This window comes from Pecten maximus, chromosome 9 (assembly GCF_902652985.1).
Source record: "Pecten maximus chromosome 9, xPecMax1.1, whole genome shotgun sequence".
Lineage (NCBI taxonomy): Eukaryota > Metazoa > Mollusca > Bivalvia > Pectinida > Pectinidae > Pecten > Pecten maximus.
The window spans coordinates 30,289,674-30,314,419 of record NC_047023.1 but is presented as its reverse complement, the minus strand read 5'-3'; the positions used below and the strand labels follow the sequence as shown (position 1 = coordinate 30,314,419).

Sequence of the window (24,746 nt, the reverse complement as noted above, 5' to 3'; positions counted from 1 at the left end):
TACGTTACACATACGCTTACGATCAGCTCCAACACATGTAAAGATCTTTGGTCCTGTATGACCATAACACTGCAATAGTCAACCGAACTAAATCAGTGATACTATTTTATACCAGTCAAATAGTCAATAGAACTAAACTGGAGATACTAACTTTACCACTTCCATAGTCAACCGAACTACATCGGAGAAAATATCTATACCAGTTTTATAGTCAATCGAACTAGATGAGATATACTATTTAATATTAGCTTAATAATTAACCGAACTAGATGAGAGCTGTATCGAGGATGAAACTCATTTTCTAGTATCATGTACTAAACACAATGCTGATAGGATGGAGCTATTTAATTTATGTTGTATGAAAGCTCTCAATTTTTCAAGTTTCGATCAAGAACAAAAATACATCTGGTTGAAGAATAATGAAGATGGGGATATTCTAAAGTTGTTGTAGAATTTCATTATGTCAGATTTAAAATAATACAAACTAATTCTGTACCCATTGTATAATGATGTTGTAATAGCTAATCTAGCTGACTTCCAAGTCATAGGTTACAGCATGAGCATGTTACAAGCAATTTTGTTTATGTGTTTGTAATTTACATTAGTATAAATGCATGTCCATTCATCTGTTTTTTGGCCACGCTACCTCTTTGTGATTGTATTTCCTATATTGCCCCATGTGGGCCGGAATTCGTTAATAAAGAATTGTGTTTTATTATATGGTATTGTATCAGTTTAATAGTCAACCGAACTAAATCAGGGAGATTCTGGTTTATACCAGTTTGTAAGACATAAAATAGATTAGTCGTCTTTAATATAAAGGGAGGTATGTAGTTTTCAATGTATGCCAGGTTATGACAGTTAATTCTGGTTAGTTTATGAAAGTATTTCTAAAAGCAGTTTTATAGCATTGAGAAGTATTAGGGTTTTTTTCTGAGAATTTAAGACTCCTCGGTAGAATCTGATAATATAATGAAGTATTCAATAGTCTTTGACAGTATAAAGTGTTCTCTAGCATTTTATATGTGTTTACAGTTTTAAGAATTTAACGAATGTATCTTTTGGCCGGTTTATTATAGTTGACAGCTATTATTTCTCAAATTGATACTGAAAGTATACAGAACAAGATTTTAAACAAAAAATAGGACTTTGGTTAGTACATATTAGTACAGGCATGTGGGTATAATATTCAATAGTCTGCGCCTTATAGAATGTCCGCTCACAATACTACTGGTATTATATGTATAATAATTACTCTCCGACCGTTTACTTGGATAATGTGATTAGAGGTTTATTTAAGTAATGGTGAACTGTTTATATGTATTGTTTAAAAAGCTTTCAGTGTTTGCATTAATCCACAACCGCCATCTTGTCTTTGATAAATGATTATAGATGTAACAGAGTAAGTCAACAAATCCACTTAGGCAGGCATTGATCTCTGGCAATTCTCAATGTTTAATTTTGAAATTATATACCTCATAGAAGAATAATGGGTAAGTCACATTCTCTTAATACTCAAATTCTACGTTAGATGTAATGTCGGATATGAAAATACATATCCCGTGACATTGACATGGCAGACTGATTATAACATCAGGCCAATATATGTACACCAATATTGTCTTTAATTTAGTTTACATGGAGAATAAGAAACCAATCGTTACAGCTAAGAGGATGTGTGTACATGGTGGTAACAATGATCTGTGGTAGTGGAGCTGTATATGTTTGTGTAAATACTTTAGGTATAATGATCCGCACTGGTAAATATGGTATCTAAAACGATACCACAACACCTGATGTATCACATATACAAGGACATTTAAGGATATGGAAAGATAATCTCCCCGTCACAATCCCTAAAGCAATGCTGTTGACAGATGGAGGTGGACATAATTGAAAGCATTTCAAGTCGATTATACGGTTTGAAATGTACGCAGCTGAACACTTTGATGAATGGGGTCTGCTGATAACTTTAGGGTAAATAGAAACCTTTCAACGACCCAGACGATATGTCAAACATTGTATTAACCCAACAAAACGGAAGTTAGTAAATGGTGGTCTGTGTGTAGGCTATCGGTAGTCAGAGGGACTTTCGCTACCTCGGCCTTTATCAGTGTCGGACTACTACAAACGGAAATGGCTTTTATAAACACACGAATTTTATAGAGGGGGCCTAGTGCCTCGTACTTTTTTCACCACAATGGGAGTTTGGCCTGTAACTATACCAAGTAAATCGAACAGGAGAGCGATACTAAAGAGACCTCAACTGACAAAGTTTTATCCGATCGTTAGTGATGATGATATAGGTATGTATAGTAGAATATCGTTGATCTTTGATGTAGATAGGTGGGAAAGTCAACCATCCAATTATAAGATACGGCTTCGTTATAATAATTGTATTTCTGAAAGTTTGCTCCAATATTTGCTCATACAAAACTGAATGAAAACCGACACAACGTATAAATGTATGGACATTTAAAAACAGAATTATGTTCGACGTACGAATTGAATTAAAATCAATTTGGCTTTTAAACGAGCAAACTAACTTCACAAAATAGGATATTTGTAACCGTCTGTTATAAATCTACCATCTGCAATAAATATAGATTGGTTATTTAACTTGCTTAGAAGTTAACAATACACAGTTACATAGCATTACCTTTCTCACTGTATCTATGCACTGAACACGGTTATTTTGAATAATACCACGACTCATATTACATGTTTATTTATTCAGAGGGATCCTTAGACTGCTGAATATGTATCGCATACATTCATTTTGACATGTTTCACTTAACACAAAAAAACGTGTGACATGTTATGTATGCATGGTTGGTATACAGAGATGAACACAAAGTAATGGAAATAATATAAAACTAAAAAATTCCTAATTTATTTTATTGACTTTTACCTTTCGAAATAACCCTCACTTCAAAACAGATTTAGAATTGATGTCTAGGAAGATAAGATCAGCAGAGAAGAAATATCAAAACTAACATTAATGACACCAGATATTTTTTGCAGTTTTCAGAGTGTAAATGTATATAGACATGCTATGTTACACTACGTAACAAATACATGTTTACATTATAATATCAAATTGTTTCTTACGCCCTTTGTATACATGTATAATGACCGATGTCAGAGAGTACAGCCTTAACGCCTGTTTATTATTAGTGTTACGAACAAAGCCATTAACCAACATGCCATTGGGTGCATTTCACTGTCACACGAATTATCATTATTTTGGGGGGAAACAAAATTCTGTTAACACATTATCAGACTAAAGCTCTTTAATCAGGAACAAGTGACATGCAGATTTGTGTTTCACTGCATAACAATAATGTTGCATTAACTGTGACGTCAATAATCGAATCTATCAAATAATAATGTTTTCCACTGTTTCATTTAAATTGATTCGGGTAGAAAACCTGTTTGTAATGTTATAATTGTAGATGTCAGTTCTTGTTAGATTTTATATGTGAATTATATTTAATCCAGCAAGTAATTTGATGAGTATTTTTATACAGACAATATCCACTTCCCATATGTTTTGTGGTATGATTACGGAAGTACAATACCGTCTACCAGCTTTGAATAGGCGTCGATGGGACGCTGTTAGATCAGTGCACAGTGCCCTGTATATGAGTATGGATATCGGAGTAGAGAAGTGACGTTTTGAACAGTGGTGTTACATTTTTGGAAAAACGGGTTATGAAAGGGGATTTTGGTTTCAAAAAGAACATTTTGATTTTACTTACCTATCATGTCCCAATTATATGATTCGATAAAATTGATATAATAGTGTGTAGAAATTGTTAAATTCTTGTATGCAAAAAAGCACAGAAGCCAACCCAGGTATGCCGTTCGTGATATATTTTTGGTATTTAGGAAGCTGAAAATACATCAATAGATTAAGTCATTACTTATTAGAATTCGCTGTTGATTTCAAACGAAGACTTGGATATCACCCTCATTCCACTGTAAACAAATACTGGAACAAACCAATACATGTACGTCGATCTTTCTTCAATAATTACTACTGGAATTGGTTAAGCGTTATGCTATCTTTCATGTATACCTTACAATCCTTTCCTCACAAAAGATACAACAACTTATGAAAACAAAATGTATCCCATATATGCAACTAATAGGAATATCCGTTAAAATCTTTCTTCAATGGACAATAATATCAGAACAATCCAATATCACTCAGATCTACAAAGCCATCACTCAGCCCATCACAAACAAACATATCACCTGTGGAAAGGCCATCAGGATTGCCAAAATATGACAACCTCACTGAAAGCAGCGTCAAGTGGAAGAGCTAAATAAAACAATAGCTCAAATATCCATTTAAATGTGATAGACAGATCAACTACTGTAGAACGACAGGATACAGCTTCTCTCCAATAAACATGAACATTGAAACATCTTAACATACCACTTCTCTCTAATAGAATCGAGGTCACAATACAATAATCGCCATCCCAACCAATATGACCATGGTATAATTGACATATCATAAACACAATGCAATCATATACCTCCAACAGGCATGGCCATGGGAAAACGCAATGGCAACAACACCATAGAATCATATCTCTCTGCAAAATTTGACTATTAGAAAAGGCAAAACCACAAAACGATATCCCTCCAACAAACATGACCGTGGGAAATGCAATGGTAACAACACCATACAGTCATACCTCCAATATACATGGCAAAATTAACACCTTACACTCATATCCCTCCAACATAAATGGCAAGGGAGAACACAATACACTTATATTCTTCTAGCATACATGGCCATGGAAACATCATACACTCATATCCCTCCAACACACATAGCCATGGGAACACCATACACTCATATCCCTCCAACATACATAGCCATGGGAACACCATACACTCATATTCCTCCAACACACATGGCCTTGGGAACACCATACACTCATATCCCTCCAACACACATAGCCATGGGAACACCATACACTCATATCCCTCCGACACACATGGCCTTGGGAACACCATACAAACACATAGCCATGGGAACACCATACACTCATATTCCTCCAACACACATGGCCTTGGGAACACCATACACTCATATCCCTCCAACACACATGGCCTTGGGAACACCATACACTCATAACCCTCCAACACACATGGCCTTGGGAACACCATACACTCATATCCCTCCAACATACATAGCCATGGGAACACCATACACTCATATCCCTCCAACACACATGGCCTTGGGAACACCATACACTCATATCCCTCCAACATACATAGCCATGGGAACACCATACACTCATATCCCTCCAACATACATGGCCTTGGGAACACCATACAAACACATAGCAATGGGAACACCATACACTCATATTCCTCCAACACACATGGCCTTGGGAACACCATACACTCATATCCCTCTAACATACATAGCCATGGGAACACCATACACTCATATTCCTCCAACACACATGGCCTTGGGAACACCATACACTCATATCCCTCCAACATACATAGCCATGGGAACACCATACACTCATATCCCTCCAACATACATGGCCTTGGGAACACCATACAAACACATAGTAATGGAAACACCATACACTCATATCCCTCCAACACACATGGCCTTGGGAACACCATACACTCATATCCCTCCAACACACATGGCCTTGGGAACAGCATACACTCATATCCCTCCAACATACATTGCCTTGAGACCACCATTCACTTATATCTCTCCAATAGACATGGTCATGAGAAAACGTAATGGCAACAACACCATACTACCATATGCCCCCATCATGCATGGCCATGGGAACACCATACACTCATATCCCTCCAACACACATGGCCTTGGGAGCACAGTACAAACACATAGCAATGGGAACACCATACACTCATATTCCTCCAACACACATGGCCTTGGGAACACCATACACTCATATCCCTCCAACACACATGGCCTTGGGAACACCATACACTCATATCCCTCCAACACACATGGCCTTGGGAACACTATACACTCATATCCCTCCAACACACATGGCCTTGGGAACACTATACACTCATATCCCTCCAACACACATGGCCTTGGGAACATCATGCACTCATATCCCTCCAACACACATGGCCTTGGGAACACCATACACTCATATCCCTCCAACATACATAGCCATGGGAACACCATACACTCATATCCCTCCAACACACATGGCCTTGGGAACACCATACAAACACATAGCAATGGGAACACCATACACTCATATCCCTCCAACATACATAGCCATGGGAACACCATACACTCATATTCCTCCAACACACATGGCCTTGGGAACACCATACACTCATATCCCTCCAACATACATTGCCTTGGGAACATCATACACTCATATCCCTCCAACATACATTGCCCTGGGAACACCATACACTCATATTCCTCCAACACACATGGCCTTGGGAACACCATACACTCATATTCCTCCAACACACATGGCCTTGGGAACACCATACACTCATATCCCTCCAACACACATTGCCTTGGGAACACCATACACTTATATCTCTCCAATAGACATGGTCATGAGAAAACGTAATGGCAACAACACCATACTACCATATGCCCCCATCATACATGGCCATGGGAACACCATACACTCATATCCCTCCAACACACATGGCCTTGGGAACACCATACACTCATATCCCTCCAACACACATGGCCTTGGGAACACTATACACTCATATCCCTCCAACACACATGGCCTTGGGAACACTATACACTCATATCCCTCCAACACACATGGCCTTGGGAACATCATGCACTCATATCCCTCCAACACACATGGCCTTGGGAACACCATACACTCATATCCCTCCAACACACATGGCCTTGGGAACACCATACACTCATATCCCTCCAACACACATGGCCTTGGGAACACCATACAAACACATAGCAATGGGAACACCATACACTCATATCCCTCCAACATACATAGCCATGGGAACACCATACACTCATATTCCTCCAACACACATGGCCTTGGGAACACCATACACTCATATCCCTCCAACATACATTGCCTTGGGAACATCATACACTCATATCCCTCCAACATACATTGCCCTGGGAACACCATACACTCATATTCCTCCAACACACATGGCCTTGGGAACACCATACACTCATATTCCTCCAACACACATGGCCTTGGGAACACCATACACTCATATCCCTCCAACACACATTGCCTTGGGAACACCATACACTTATATCTCTCCAATAGACATGGTCATGAGAAAACGTAATGGCAACAACACCATACTACCATATGCCCCCATCATACATGGCCATGGGAACACCATACACTCATAAACTTCAATAGTCATGTCAGTGAGAAAACTCAGTACAATATAACTGAATCTTAAAAAATATTGAAGGTTTCTTTTGGAAATGACTTAAGATAATGTTCTTTTCAGTAGACATCTGCCGAAATCAAATGGGAGTGTTGCCTAATATTTGATAAACATACATGGATACAGTTGATTTTATCCTGCTGAAAATCTGAACCATTGTATTTTGGTGATCAAATCTGTTTTGTTTTACTACAACATAAAAGAGAGATGTGATTCCGTTATGATTTAGTTTTAAATAAAAGTAAATTAAATCTACATCCTACCACAAGAAAATGTCGCTTTTATGTACTATTGTGTCAAACAGCAATATGAGGATGTAACTGACCATGTCGATGATCATTGTGCACTATTGTGTCAGAAAGCATTTTACACGACAGCCAATATCCCGTGTCACCATATAATCCATGTAGTGATGGTCAGTTGGTGTATTCCTGACATAACCACCCTTACCTATTATTGTTGATATTTAATCCGATTTTGAGGTATTGTGATTTTAACTTGAATTTGATTATTTCGAACAAGACCTCATAGGAAGAATACCTATGGTCTGATTAACATTCTAACAAACGCGGTGATCTATTAATGTAAATCAACAAAACAAAGCTTCGATTTTCAATTACACGACAATGGTGAAATTTGAACCTTTAATGTGTATTTTATAACCAGGCACATTGTTATAAAGTAGCATGCACAGGGATAGGAAAATATATAAAACTTGGAATTCACTACAAAGCCGTCTCCAATACTTTAAAATATAATGATGAATATATCTAAGCATACCATGATGCTTTTTCATCTTTTTATCGAGCATTTTCTACCGTACATAAATAGATATATTAGTCAGACAATATATAAATCCGCTTATCCAGTTTATTATTAAAAACAGGATAATGTAGTTATAGTTTTTGTCGCATATGTTGATTCCGCCAAATGATCTAAGTGATTTATGGTTACCGTCTGTCACAACTAATGGTCTGTGAAATGAACAACTATCATATACAAATTAGTAGGTGCACATGTTCACGCTAAACCGATTAGTCCCCGGTACAATACCCTATACAACACTTCAGATGATTAAAAGCAAATACCAAGATTTACATAAAATTTCAAATCATGTATAAGCATTAAAGCGTTAAATGCATTGCGTTTATCGGCATTGGAGCCAACAGAACTTACGCGCCTACGTTTTAGGCGTTTTATTCATACATATCTCGGCAGATTTGAACTTTTAATCCATGCCGTTCAAACTCTCTCTCTGACAAGCCACCCTACTAAGTCAAAGTCGTAACCAGGGCCAACCTGTCTGGGATATTACAGTAGCAGACGTTTGGTGCAGGCAGGTATGATTGTTAATGAAACCAATTGATATTAATCAGACATTTTTTACAATAATAAGCTCAATTTTTCTTTCTTTTTTTTTGTCATCTTCATATTATTGTGTTTTGTTAGTATATTTTCCATTTCTAGTGGAACAGTGCTATAATATTAAATGGAGAGTCAGCTTGATAAGTAATGTTGTATATTGTATAATGCCAGTCATATGTTGTATTATGCATTAATACGGTACATAAATGATGTAAAATGGATACTTTGAGATGTATAGATTGTTTTTCTCACAGAATATGAACAATATGCAATATTATTGTAGTTTTCACATGGGTGGCGCTGGTATTGTCAGGAATTTAAATGAAGTTATTATATATTGCTTTATGGATATGAAATTAGATATTCCATGACATGTATGCCAACTAACTTCATCTGATTAGTCTTTGTCTAAGCTAGACGGATTGATGTTCTTGTCTGTAACCCGATATGCTATAAGCGTGTACATCGATATCAGGTATTCCGGTACCTCTGTATTATTTATAATACAGAAATAAATATATAATCATATACAGACAAAAGATATCAGCTATCATACGACACGAGAAAATCTTTAGCCCAATATAAGTTATATAAATATACAAATCGACTGGCACGTACGTAGTACGTGCGTATTAACAAATGTAACATGTAAAGCACAAAATAATGAGGAGAATGTAGCCATCATGATGCACGTAGACTTTAGGCACCAGGGACATTTGATCCGTAAGTATACCATGAATAGATTGCCTTAAAGATGCGATAGTAATTAAATAATCCAACCCCGTGTGTGATTTGTTCTATTATCAGTATATATTGTTATTTTACTGTCATTTTTGGCTATCGTTGTGGGGTATAATTCAAGCCTTTATGCCACGCATTACATATAGCTCATCATATGGACCTGATTGTAATGAAAGTGTATGTTTCTAAGCTACCAACATCATATTTATTTATGAGTACACAGAACCCAAGTCTGTATTCATTACTTTGTTGGTACTCAGAACCCAAGTATTTCTTCATTACTTTGTGGGTACTCAGAACCCAAGTCTTTGTTCATTACTTTGCGGGTACTTAGAATCCAAGGTGACAAGTCCCCGTTGATTACGCCTCTTACACCTCTTATACTTTATCTCTAGGTGTGATAATGCCTATTCATACGTAAAACATATGGCGATGCTTTTAAGTGGTTATCATAAAGGCAGTGTTAATATTGAAACATTTATAATTCTAACACAAACATATGGACGGGTTTATCAAAAGAGCAGAGGCTTATCCTTCAACTCTTGTCTGATAATATTGAATCATTTTTCATTTCTCGACTACATTAACAAAACCACAAAATATCATATTCTACCCATGCTAGACTAGGACGTCAAACAGGTTTTTCTCGTTTCTATACTGCACGTGTACTTATATAGATTATGCTTAAGATAATGTTAAGTAATCAGCTTCTTTCCCCACACCAGACGCTTGCTGTTTCATGTTGAATTGTACCCAGTAGGTCTATTGTGAGTTTGTGACACATGTCTCTAGGGGACGTGTAATAGGGTCGTACTTGTACGTAACTCATTGTTATTCAGTTGGGATCAGAAAAGAATTTAGGAGAATGTTATTAAGTCTATTCTAACAAACGTTTTTCAATATCAGTAATAGTCTCGTCACTTTTTGTGCCGGCAGGTCATATATTTTTTCTAGTATCTTTTTGTTTTCTCCGTTTTCTGTTTCTTTCGTAGTTTTTTCTTTAGTTTGTGTACATTGGTTCAGATTCGTATTTTTAACAAAAAATACCTACAATTTACGTGATGGTATTCTACAATCCAATACATCTAGTGTGATACAGCGCCACGAAAAACTAATGGCTGATATTTAAATGGGATATTTTCACACCTTCTTCTTTACTTTTCAGAAAACATTCGTTCAGGCGCCACTCCGGTACCCAATCCACCCAAGGAAGCACGCTCCAAAACCCCCGACCCCAGACAAGAGCATCACTGGATCTGTTGGCCAGAACCCGAAACCAAATCCACCTCCAAGGAAAAAGTGCCTCATCCCCCTCACCCACGTCCAAACACATCCCTTGGGATCAGTTGGCCCAATCCCAGACCAGGACATAACACAGACGATATAGAAGACCGACCGAATTCTACTGAACCAGGTTATGTGTTCGGAGACCAAGAGGTACGTACATTTGTTATACTAAAGTTATCCAATCTATAAATGTATAAATGTTCCCTCTGTCATTTCCTTTACGGCTATCTAGCTACAGCGCTAGTTCCAAATGAAATCTCGTAAGCTGGGAAACGTTCCAACTCCTTTTGTCGTATGATACATGATATAACGTTGCTTGAGCACATCGTTTACATGTATCCTTCTTCTGAATACGTTGATATGATATTTATGAAATATCTTACTGATGATGTCGTCAAATGTAAATCTCACATAAGAATTACTTATTTATAGGACTTCTAATTTTGTTCATTTTTATAAGGCCATGTGATAATATTGTGTTATTGAAAGGATATATTTCGCATACATTTATGATGAGTCATAATTTCTTATCATAATAGAGCCGTGTCAAATGGTTAAGGGTACAACAAAAGAAATATCTAAACTGTTATTAGATTTATCCTTTGTTTGTTATTGATATATATATTAATGCTGGGTTCAACAAGCTTATCAGGGTATAATATATATCACAATCATGTCATTCTCAGTGGCGTTCGTGGTTGTTGTACACTTTTTGTATGTCCGTCAACGTAATATACACAATCCATACCTTACATATAAAACGTACACGGAATAACAAGCATATTTATCACCGTTAACATGCCGTGTAATATTTCTGTTTTCCCAGTTTACAATCTAAAGAATCATTTGTAGTGCATTTGTAAATAAGTGGGACGAATAGATACTTGAATACTGACAAACCATACTTTGATTGGGTTAAACGATGAGTGTCATACAATGAGAATGTTAGTCGGATTTTGTTTCATTCGGCCTTTAGTTCGGGTGGTTTACTTACTGTGACTGTTGTCTCGTCTCTATATGCAATCAACGTGGATTGAGGAAACAGTTCCATCATACTGGTTCCAATGGGGATCACTTTGTCTGTGTTATACTGATGGTCAAGCACAAAAGTAGCCATGTTTGTAGTCTTAAACCAACACAAAATCGTTAAACCAAGATGACGCTACATCAATATAGTATAACGGGTATTTTCTAAACATCAACAATACCGAGAGCTAGATATGGACGAATAGTCAGTATAGGGTAAGGATAGGGGTGTAGGGTATCAGTGTATGATGGCCCATGTATTACGATAACTATATAATCTCGTGGTAATATGTTCATGGTAGATTACACTAACCAGTAGACGGAACTGGAAATACAAAGATATTCAATCAAAGATACGTCTTCTTTTACGGTAATCCGATATTTTACTTATCTCGGCTGAGTAATTATGTTTAAATCTAGACGGGTCACGGATTTTATCAATTATCGTTAGTCTTGTATCGTTCAATGTTAGGTTTAAAGTATTGTCTTACTGCTCGTCCTTCCCATATAGACAGGAATACTCTGTCCTACTGTTGCTACATTAGGGGAGAACTCGGTTTATGTAAGTTTATGTATATGTTTATCTGCAGTGTCGACCTTGCAAGCAACTTTGAACTTTTGAACTACATGGGCCTTGTTTGCAATGATCTGCATGCCACGCTTTACGTTATTTGAATTGTGACAGAATATTCACTTGAGCTTGACATTCTGTTAAACAAATATTGCAGCATATTAAAATTTGTATGCTTTGGGCTTTCTTATCCAGATTTTGACATTTCTTTCGACCTATTTCGTTGTCTCCTAAGTATTAACACTTTAGGTCCTTAGTATCACTGGCGAGTCCCAGAAGAACGAAACAGTTGTATGATGTAGTTAAATAATGTTATGTTCAACTGTTTCTAAAGTTCAAATGCTATTGAAGGGTGCCAGGTGTGTCTTTTGTAGAACCCTTTTAAAATCGTTACACGTGTTATCATGTATACATATGAGGGGAGATTATATATAAACTGTAAGTAAGCATTGTATATAGGTAAAACACCTTACGTAATCCGACTCAATGGTAGAGAAAAATACGTCTGGAAATGCATATCGTCCAACTCAATTAGTTTTAACTCCTGGTCGACAGCAAGCCTATTTAACATTAATCGGTATGCAGAAGTAATCAATGTTATCGGTATGATTTAGTGAGCTAGTATTTGATCCTTGGTCTGTTGTATCTATAGATATTTTGATTGTCAAAGTATATGGTGTATTACATCATCGGCGCCTGAATATCAGGCCTATGATAGATCGGTTTGACATATACGAAAAATGTTTTACATATTTGTTTTTTATTTCACAATGTATTGTTTTTAATTGTTGTATGAAAATTTCCCAATTGTAACGAATCGCATAAAAATGAAAATGTACGTGTATACCCTTTAGAGAGTACATGCATATTCATAAACATATCTATATACAAATGTACATTGTTCAAACTGTTTTACAATTGCTAAACTGCTTAATACTTCATACAAATACACCAATGTCCACCGCTCGTCCCCAATTTATATTAAATTCTAAATCTGTTTAAATCCGTTTAATTGGCTCTAGAACACAAATGTGCATACACAGATTTATGTATAATATAGAAGTGTCAGAATAGGATCTGATGTTTCTAAGTAATATACCAATGTATGTTAACAAGAGCAATGACTTTAACTAGTTGCAATGTTTTCTCAAAAATCTGATTTCACACCAAGAGGAACACACTTGCTCACGCTACCTTTAAACTTCTTAGTTCTGACAATTGCAATTAAAATTAACCGTGTGGATAACTTACTGAAACCTAATCTGTGCATTAAAGATTAAGGCCATAGTTTATCCTGCACATTATTTTTTTATCATATAGTGTTGTTGCTGGTGTACTATACACGTACCTTCCACACTTTTCTATAGAACACAGTACAGAGACAATAAGTGCACTGATCCCAGGTTGTCCGCTTTAATTACAATGTCAAATAGGTGTTAGGGTCGAGTTGTACGGGTAGATTTGGTTTCTGATATACCAATAAGATGTGTCATGGTGTGAGAGGTTAAGTTAAGCTAACAAAGTTATAACTGTTCGAGGGCCTTAAGCTCACTCTGATCCACCAAGGGTTCAGGATACGTAGATGGAGTCGATGCATTCAATTAACAGTGGATGAAACCCTGTGTAGTGGTCTCAATTGTGGATTAATCCCTTTAACAGTGAATGGGATCAAACTCTTTCAGCTGTTTTTTTTTCTGGGACAGTTTTATTGTACAATAAAACGGTATTACATAATATTTAATGTTAAATTGATAATAATTTTAAAATATATCAAATATCAATTGCGATTGCGAAAGCACATTGCGTATGCGAGCTAGATTTTTTTTTTTAATTGAAGGTCATTTGACTTGGAGGTACCCCGAGTATTGTTTTAAAGTTAGAGCGTTAATTGAATTAATCATGGTTTTTTTAGAGTGTTGGTTATAAACCGAATTACTATATAATGATGCCAAGTGTAATAACAATGGAGAGAAGCAATACACGGATTTTAAATATACAATAAAGCTCGGATAATACCTAGGTTGTACTTTAACATAACACGGAGGACTTGTTTTGTTTTTACGCAGATGTGTAAGACACTCAATGCCGAATACAAAGTCCATATTAATTGTTAGAAATCCTTCCAATGGACATATACTATAAATCAACCATGTACACAATATACCTAGCGATGACAGGGGTACGCTCTGTATGCCTAGGTTCGTCCCACACACACCTAATACTCCGTCATGGCATTAAGCTTCATTAGGATAAAAGTCATTAATACAATATCTCCTTTTTCACACTAATTTCAAATACAAACATTGGAAGGATATTTTTTATCTGACAACGTATTTGTTTGGACTTTTATATGATTTACGATTGTGTTCAACCTTTAATAATTAAAAATAATACTAATCTAAATTTTACAAAAATATATGGTTAAGCTTTTCATTGTTGGTTTAACTTAATCCGGTATTAATCCGGCTAGTCTGGAATAGGATATATTAATTCATTAACAAATATCCTGTTGGAACCTATTCAGGAGTGCGTCTACCAAGTCGCTACGATTGACCATTCATAGAGGTTCTAACATACACCGAGGTGTTAGGACCATGGAAGTGCCAAATCACATTTGACCTGCATTCGCGACTGGTATCGATTACAAGTGTCGTAAGCATTGGTCGTGTGGGATCAGTTTTGTTTATAGCTCGACATGATTGCAACATTCGTGTGAAAATGCAAACATCGACCATAAGGTAAAGGGATATAGTGTGTTTTTAGTTTGGTGTGTCCGCTCATAAACTGTAATCCCGCGACACCTATGATGAGATAAAGTGTGTATTCATAGGTGAGAAATCACGGAGAAGTATTTAAATAGTCATTTGACACTGGAGAGTAAATATAGATTATGTTTAAAACAATTCTACCATGTGACTTATATCTGTGATTTGATTATGTCAACTTTTTATTGAGGAGCTACAAGTTATTGTTTGCCTGGGGGACAATGTCAGGAAGGAGATGTTTGTTAGTGACTGCCTGAGGGACAATGTCAGGAAGGAAATGTTTGTTAGTGACTGCCTGGGGCATGTCAGGAAGGAAAGTTTTGTTAGTGACTGCCTGAGGGACAATGTCAGGAAGGAGATGTTTGTTAGTGACTGCCTGAGGGAAAATGTCAGGAAGTAGATGTTTGTTAGTGACTGCCTGAGGGACAATGTCAGGAAGGAGATGTTTGTTAGTGACTGCCTGAGGGACAATGTCAGGAAGGAGATGTTTGTTAGTGACTGCCCGGGGGACAATGTCAGGAAGGAAAAGTTTGTTAGTGACTGCCTGAGGGACAATGTCAGGAAGGAGATGTTTGTTAGTGACTGTCTGAGGGACAATGCCAGGAAGTAGATGTTTGTTAGTGACTGCCTGAGGGACAATGTCAGGAAGGAAATGTTTGTTAGTGACTGTCTGGGGACAATGTCAGGAAGGAAATGTTTGTTAGTGACTGTCTGGGGACAATGTCAGGAAGGAAATGTTTGTTAGTGACTGCCTGAGGGACAATGTCAGGAAGGAGATGTCTGTTAGTGACTGTCTGGGAGGGGGGGGGGGGGGGGGGGGGGGGGGGGCAGTTTTCATAGTCAAAGTATAGTGTGCAGGCTGACATCAACAAACCAACCGTAACCTCTGTAGAATCGTCATAATGGGTAAGAGGTATTCGTTACACTGTTCTATGTGACGTTTATAGATTATTCAGTAAAGTATTTGGGTTTAAACATCCGAAATGGCAATCATATGTGGAAGACATGTACAAGGACTAGATCTCTCCATTTGACGTTTTCAATCCTGTGCTTTCAAAAGATGTTATAGTTTGTTAGAAGGTCGTACGGAACGTTTTAAACAACTTTTGTAAGGCGATCATATTATCACCCCGTGGTCTCCACGTGCGATTGTATTTTGAAGCCATAGTATACTATACGTCTGTGGTGACATTGTGAAAGATTTGTCTTTGTTCTCTCTGTTTGATTCTATCAACATTGTCAGGGTTTTGTGGTTATTTCGAAAGCTACACCGTAATGTTTGGCTTTATAAATTTAGAGAACTTATTATCAGATCCCGAATTGACATATCATTGCATATTGTACATGACAGGGTATGACATCATTTCATTGAGTGGAAACACATTCTTGTCTGTATTCCACTACAACGTTGGAATAAGCGGTTGTATACAGTCGGAAAGCGTTTGTCATCTTTCAAATGTTTCAAATACAATTATACGTATATCTTGTTTTTGAAATTAATGTACCATATTTGTTTTGTCGTCAGGAAATAACTCGTGGACCTCCTATGACCTTTGTTCCTGAACTACAATCGTGGATTAACGCTGCTAGTGATTACGGTAAGTGTCCTACCAGAGGGGGTTATATCGTTAGTTTTACATTAACGCTACTGCTAATGATTACTTTAAAAGTCCTACCAGAGGTGGCTATACGTTAAGTATGTCTTTATTCCTTAACTACACGGATTAAAACTAAAAGTAATTACGGTAAGTGACCTAGCAGATGTGGCAATATTGTTTAGTATATATTAACGCTGCTACTGATTACGAATAGTGTCCTACCAGAGGTGGCAATGTCGTTAAGCATGTCTTTATTCGTTAACTACACGGATTAAAACTAAAAGTAATTACGGTAACTGTTAGTATACGTGTTGACAATATTGTTAACCTCTGTTCGTAAACAATAATCGGGGATCAAAGATGGCAATGCTTATACGATAAATGTTATCTAAAGTGTTCATAGTATTTTTGTTTTCTATCTACAATTGCGATTAACGTTGTTAGATATTACACAACGTGTTACTCAGACACGTATTGTCTCTTATATATATTGGTCATGGGGGGGGGGGGGGGGGGGGGGGTATGTTTTACATGCTTCTTGACAAACATACCTATGTTAAGTTATATCTAGCATGGTGACCTGGGTCATATTTTGTACTATAAGGTAAAGTGAATTTCAATGAGGAATCATTTACATTATGAACATTTAACATTCCTGTCAATTTGCAAAATGCTTTATCATATTACTATACTATTGCTGTGTTTAAAGATAACCATAAGTAGTATTGCATGAGTCATTCATATATGGAATGCATGCACCTGAAATCACCAATTGTATTATTAGATTTCGAGGAATTAGATTCACAATAACCCTCCTGAGTGATGTCCTGTTTTGTGTTTATTTGGTATATATTTAACAAAACAATGGTGTCTTGAATTGATCGTTATATTACTATGGTTCCAACAGATAAAGCCTTTATATATCGAATGATGGCATTGAACGGCTCCCTTCCGATGATCCCTCCCCAACACATGCGCCCAAGACGCGAGACTACTTACACGTTCGGTCAAACCAAACTACCAATGTCAACGCAAACATACATGCCAAACCCCTACGCACAGAGATGGGTACCGGGTGGCGGTAATATGTCACCAAGGTATGACTACTGTGTTGTTCTTAATAACAAATCATCATCCTGTACAAATAATAAATTGTTGATTCGAGAAAACTGTGTATACATCTCTTCAGCTAATAATATTAGGAATGTATGCTGAAAATAACTTTAAAAACATTAAGTTTAAGTAACAAATAAAACAATAGTATTGGTATTCTAAAAGACAGACATAAAAACGGATATACACATGAATGAAAAATATTTATTATCTTATAATGATATATGAGTGTTCTAAAATCTACTGCATTATAGATTATTAATGATTTAGTTCACACAAATCCAATATACATGTTGTTGACAGTTCACACTGCTTCGTTTACTTTAATCAAGGGCTCTGCCATCATTGCCACAAATGCATCGTAGTTACTCGGACCTAGACGACTTTAGCGCCGCCAGACGTTACCTGCGTCAACCAGTATCCAAATCACAAGATTACGTGCACGAGCACAGCATGTTTATGGTACGTATATATGTAGATTTTTTTATGTATTTAATACAAAATTATTATAATTAGCGTAAAATTTAGTTCATGAGATTGAATGACAGAAAGATGTTTTATTGCTTCTATCATTTCACCAAAATATACATATGTTTGATAATGTGGTCACCATTTCATTACGTAATACATTCCATCTAACAGGAACCATTTCGTCAAAAACAAACATGATTTGATGGCACATATACCCTTAACCGTAGTCGGTACCTATTTGTTAAGTATACCAACTGATATATTGGGATGTAATTTAGTCAGTAACAGAAAAGCATGTGTATATATCAGTACGGTTCCATGGAAGGCCTTGTTTTAAAATATCATCAGATGGGTATTACTTAAAATAAACATACAGAGAAAGTGTATACGAAGTTTTATAGTCATAATTATCGTTATGAAAGGAACATTTATTTTGACATATTGTCATTATTTTTTCCAAATTTAACCTCGTGGGTAAGAAAAAGTCCTCAGACACTTATAAGTACATACAGATATAATATGATCGTACTCTCTGATACAGACTCACTGCTTAGTAAGTACCTTTCGTTATAAAACGTTAGAGTTGTTAACTATTAGAAACAGTTGTGAACTAACAGTGATTTCTGTAGACACTAGACATGTAACAAGAGTTTGTGTCCGTAACTTTGATGGTACTTTGGCGGAGAGAGCCAGTGCCCCGTCATTTATTAATTTGGTAGTTTTTGCAAAGAATGCATGGATTTGTTTGATTTGGTTTGGTATCTTATGTTTTATGTAAAACTAAGGTTAACAGGAAAATTTGTATTACGACATGCCATCAAATTGAATTTAACAACGCTCCTGTAATGTTACATGTTTGATATAATTGTTAATGAATTGCTAACTCAGGTAAAATTATTTCAGACCCTTGCAGGGTATATTTTGTATAGCGTTTGTACAGAGATTAAATCTAAATATTCAATGTCGCTAAATAATACAATGCTTCCGATGGTATTGTCTGTATCCGTTTTAACACATGCAAAACCAGTCCACGTCAATAACATAGCAGTCTATTGGATCAGGTTAATATCGTCTGTGTACCTAATAAAAAAACGTCTATAACCAGTGATTAGGTCTATCAAGGTGGCCTGTAATCCATAGTATCGTTGTGTTTATATGTACGGTATGCAGTGACATTTTAACTGTCGTATATCTAAATAACTTTTGGTCCAGGTCGACAATGTCGAAAATCACATGTTCAAAGACATTTGATTTAAATACATACCACTTAATTGTGTTGCGTTATTCAGTTCTCTGAAAGTTCCTAAGGGGTACACATTGTCAGTGTTCTTCCGGACGGTGACAAATTGGAAATTGTTCGTTTAAAATATAATATAAAATGGATTGCATTCAAGACCACCGGGATATTTAAATTATCAGATGATATTTTTTAACCTTATAGTGAGTCGAATAACAGATTAAAGCTATCGTGTAGGATATCCTTAAAGGTCATAACCTGAGCAAGTATCAGGGGACACAACCCGAACAAAAACAGGGAAAATGTGTGATATTACATATATGTACATGTATATCGTTATAAGGGGGTTTATTCAACACATATTATACATATTATATATATAGGCATAACATAAAAGTAACTTTACTATAACTTTAACTATACATAGTTTGATGTTTAAATGTGTGGTACCTATTAGTATTTAATATTCCAGTGAGATCTCCAATGATTGAGGAAAGGACAGGTGATATAGGTTTCTGTTATACATGGTCGTAAAAAGAGAACGTATTTAAAGTCAATGGAATTATTGATACTAGGATTATAACAGCGGATTCTTACAGAAGTTTGCAAACAAAATTTGTTTCATACCCCGATGAAACTAAAAAATAATCGACATCAACGCTTATAATTAATTTTTGAAAATGATTTTCTAATTTAAAACATGTTTTATGTACACTCTTACTGGTTTTAAATGGGATTCTTTTTCTCAAATCAATACGCAACGTCAATTGTCGTATTGTGACGTCACATTTTTCGCGCCATTCTCGGAATTTCTTTCATAGAAGAATGAAAAGAATTTTTCGACCAATCACATTTGAGTATTTACCATGAAAACAAAGAAAAATTAATTATTGGCGTTTGAATTAAAACCCTAAGAGTCCTTATTTTACGCAGTAGATATGATTGTTTTATGTTCAAGAAGTTGACAGACACATTTATGAAACTTTTGCTGCTTTGGTGGATTTAAAATGACATTTGATTTTTTTTTGTAGACAACCCAGCCCCTGTGTCGCGGTCACTTTATCATCCACCCAGACTGGGTGTCAGAACGACTACCAAAGAGGAAGACGACTCCATTTAAGAAAAACAGACAAAGCATGAGATACGGATCTATGAACTAGACAAATCTATGACACAGCCAATATAGACTATTTCATATATAATTTATTTATTGGTCTTTAAACAAACCGCTCAAGAGGTTTCTTACTGGTGTTTGCTCAAAAATATAATCAGCACCATATACCACTGTCTCGTCGGTGTGGCTAGATATATATATATATATTTGTTTATGATAACAAATTAATTTTCTATTTAGAATTACTTTACCACGCATTATTATTAAAGTTGACATTAAAGATGCGATATGTTGCACGTTGTAACGTGGCAGATTTGACATAATTTACAATGTTTTAACATACTACAGTTGATATGGCGAGTTCCTTCGTAATTCTGCAAGTTTATGTACCAATATATACAATGGAAATCGATGTTCATAAACTCATTAACGATAATTAAAGCATTCATCGAGTAAGCATTTCTGTTACTATTAGTCAACCGAGAAACGAGGAAAAAATCAAAATAAATTACATCTATTTCATAATGAAAAAGCAGGCCATAATTTTCTATTTTACATTAAGTATCAATATGTTTGCCTTTTAGTTTTTATTAAGAAGTAATATATTCATATAAAAAATATAGGTGCGTTTAAACGCATATCAAAGATATTTAGCTTTGCTAGCGAAATATTTATAGACATTTCGCTCTTAGATTAGTTTAATTTATAATAAAGTCGTATGGACTTTAAGCATATTCCGTCCACTTATATAACGTCGTACTTGAGATGTGGATTAGACTCCAATGTATCTGTGATAGTTATTTTATATGTATGATACCATGTTTTACCCAGATCCTTTAGAATAATATATTCGCTTAGAAATAATTCCGAAATGGATTCCAGTTAAGGTATTGGAAAAAAAATACTTTCACAGCTCTGCCTCTCCGATACCCATGACTACATAGTAGCTAATGTTGAGTAGACACCATTTTGGATGAGAAAACATCACTAGGATTAAGTATAGATTTTATGATTCAAGATCATTTTACATGAATATTTATTGTGTCCATATTAACAAAATTCATCACACTTTATGATTTGCTTGCTAGTCGCAATAATGTAAATAATGATTTCAAAAATGTATATAAATAATAACTTTTCTTGTATATATACAAAATTATATAATGCATACGATTTATAGTAGTTCCAGTGTTTGTTGAAACTAGTTTTATTTAAATCAATTTTCATTATCTCAAACTATGTCGTTTCTTTTGTTAAGCTCTAGCATTTCTATCTTTTCTTATAGTCTAACATACTTTGAGATAGTGACCTGAATTATTTGTGTATATATATATTTTTTATTATGTTCTTATGGTAGTTCTTAAACTATTTTAAGTTGAAAGTATGAAGGGTGACGTTTCATTGGTCGTTTGCTAATTACGGCAGACACAGAACACTTTACCAGTGGCAGTATTAAGTTTGTACAGCAGAGTGATTTCTGGGTGTGGTCTAAATATTCGTTCTTTATTATTATATCGCCAGTTATCTCTGTCGCGTCACGTGACAACCTATTAGTATGCACGTGTGTAAATATCGTAGTATGGTTATGGACACGCAAATCACTTACAGCTCTACACAGTTTTGTTTCCAGTAACGTTAAAGGACATGTTTTATTGTCGATATTCTAGTTTATTAAACTGCATATAAAACATCAAATCGTGTTTCGTTTTATTCTTTATTGGCATCGCTTAATTATGTATCAAAAGGTGTTTTACTTCACTTTTGAGAGCTTTGGCTCTTGTGTTTTCAGGAACATGTCTATTTGTCCCGTCGTATTTTATACTAAGTATTGTGTAACAATCTATAAACAACTATTATCATTTAAGAACGGTCTTCCCTGTGTGCAAAATGCATGCGAGTAGCGATATCGAACTTATAGTGTAACCTCCCTGAAGTATACTGTCGAAGACATCCTGCATGACAACCCATCCGGTCTCACTTCCAAAAAACAAGAGTAGCATGTCTAGGCCAGCTGGGGAACAGAACCCAAAGCCTTCCTCACAGGGACGAACGCTCAACTAAATGCCAAAAGTGAGGCAGTGCCAAAGGAGATACTAATATTAGAATTTTTTTTTTTTTTTTTTTTTTTAGAATTTTTACAATCATTGCGCAGTACCATGCAGATTACATAGCAAAAAGGATGTTTATACTGTACGATCATGTCGTTATGAATATTTCTGCTACGTCTGTAAAGTCTAGTGTAAATTTTATGTCGCAGTGTACATACCATATAGAGTTGTCATGATGTACAGCAGCAAATTCCAAAGTGTTCCAGGCATATCAAAACCTTGTACAGATTGACGTGTTTCCTTTCGATACTATTGCTGATTATACATTTAAGTCTTGTTTGGGTATATGCTAGTTATAACTACAATTTTCATGAACGATAAAAAGGACATCGAATAATTGTGTTAACAGAAAACATGAACTTATCTACGGCCTCTCGTGCAGGTCTGTACCTATATATTGTATACAATATAACAATACATGAATGTATAAAAGCAGCAGAAAAAGAGTGATTACAGATACATGGACTACGGGAAATCATATCTGTTTCATATATAAACGATACGCGGTATAATGACAATTATATCGCAATCAAGACCCTGCGATATTAAACACGTGCAATGTATTATATATAGACTGTCCGTGTCGTTTCTATTGTCAACCTTTTTGTGTGGCCTGGTGCTTGACATAGAAAATTATTCACAGCAATGTTGTTTTTATAACTGAATATATTTTATAATAACTCCATACATGTCCTCCTGAAGTATCTACGAAATGTGCACTGGAGAGAAAAAATCTGACGGGAAATACTTCAAATATAAAAGGTGCTGTGTGTCTACCAGATATATCTGGAATATTCGTGTATAGAACCATCTTAAGTCATGTTCAAGGATGGAACAGACCTCAGATACAGTTTACACAATTAAGTATACGCATTTAAATGCTTTACCCTATCGCACAGGGAGTTTCCTGGTCATTGCTAATAATAGCCAAAACTTGAGGGTAAATCCGTGTGGTAAGGGAGGCAATGGTAGTCTTGATCACTATACAGGTGTCTATACCAAACAAGATAACAAAATACATACTTTGATACTATTTGTTTCCATTTCTATATACATGTAGTTGTAGTAGCATCCCTACTTCCACCAAAAGGTTTGATTTCCCTTACTCTCACTTGTAGAGTTTAATTGATGGGCCTAAGCATCACTGACGAGTCCCTGAATGACAGGATAGCTGTATAGTAGTTTTATATTCATTATTTACCATATACTGTAATTAATCTATTACCGAATCCATATATAAAAGCAAGATCTAATTTACGGACAACTGATAACAGCAGTGCCTAAAAGGGAACACACTATTTTCAAAATAGACATCAATGCAGCCACAATAAAAAGAACCAGGAGGATCATGGCACCCACCATTATTGGTCTTCTAATTTTCCCCCCTACTTTCACCATTTGGAAGTCATAGGAACCCACAGTGTACATGTGATGTCTGAAAACGATCCTAAATCATTCTAAGAAATAGCGAAAAATGAAATAAAACCCAAGATGGCGACATATCTGTCATTTTGTTTTTGAATTTTTGCGATTGCGATAAATCAACGATAGTAATTCATTATTCTTTTTTTTTAATATGTCAAATATCCTGGTCGGTGTCAGCAGGTGTTTAAGAGTAAGTCAAAGGTCGCGGTCAATGTCAACTGGTCCGCAAATGTAGTATCAATGGAGAGGTATTTTCACAAGGAACACACATGTGAAATACTTAAAACTGTTTCCTCATTAGCATTGACATAACACCGTTTTATAACAAGAGGCCATGGGCTTTAACAGTCTCCCCAGTTCTAATATATTTGAGTCAATATGACACTTTTTGCCCCGCCCATCAGACCATTGGAGTTAGTCAGGGCGAATATGTGCATACAACCATCAAACTTCAATCACATACTGATATCTCTTACCAAATTTGAATT

The 24,746-nt window shown here is 35.8% G+C and overlaps 1 protein-coding gene across 1 annotated transcript in view; it reads left to right on the top strand.

Annotated features, from left to right (window-relative positions):
* The window catches only part of LOC117334240, a 44,199-nt gene extending 21,779 nt beyond the window's left edge, over positions 1-22,420 (top strand). Inside the window, exons 5-9 of the mRNA XM_033893736.1 lie at positions 10,709-10,980; positions 16,718-16,790; positions 17,698-17,887; positions 18,236-18,365; positions 20,643-22,420. Coding sequence (XP_033749627.1) covers positions 10,709-10,980; positions 16,718-16,790; positions 17,698-17,887; positions 18,236-18,365; positions 20,643-20,771 — 794 coding nt within the window. The 3' untranslated portion in view covers positions 20,772-22,420. The remainder of the gene's footprint in view (positions 1-10,708; positions 10,981-16,717; positions 16,791-17,697; positions 17,888-18,235; positions 18,366-20,642) is intronic.
* Positions 22,421-24,746: the final 2,326 nt, after the last annotated feature.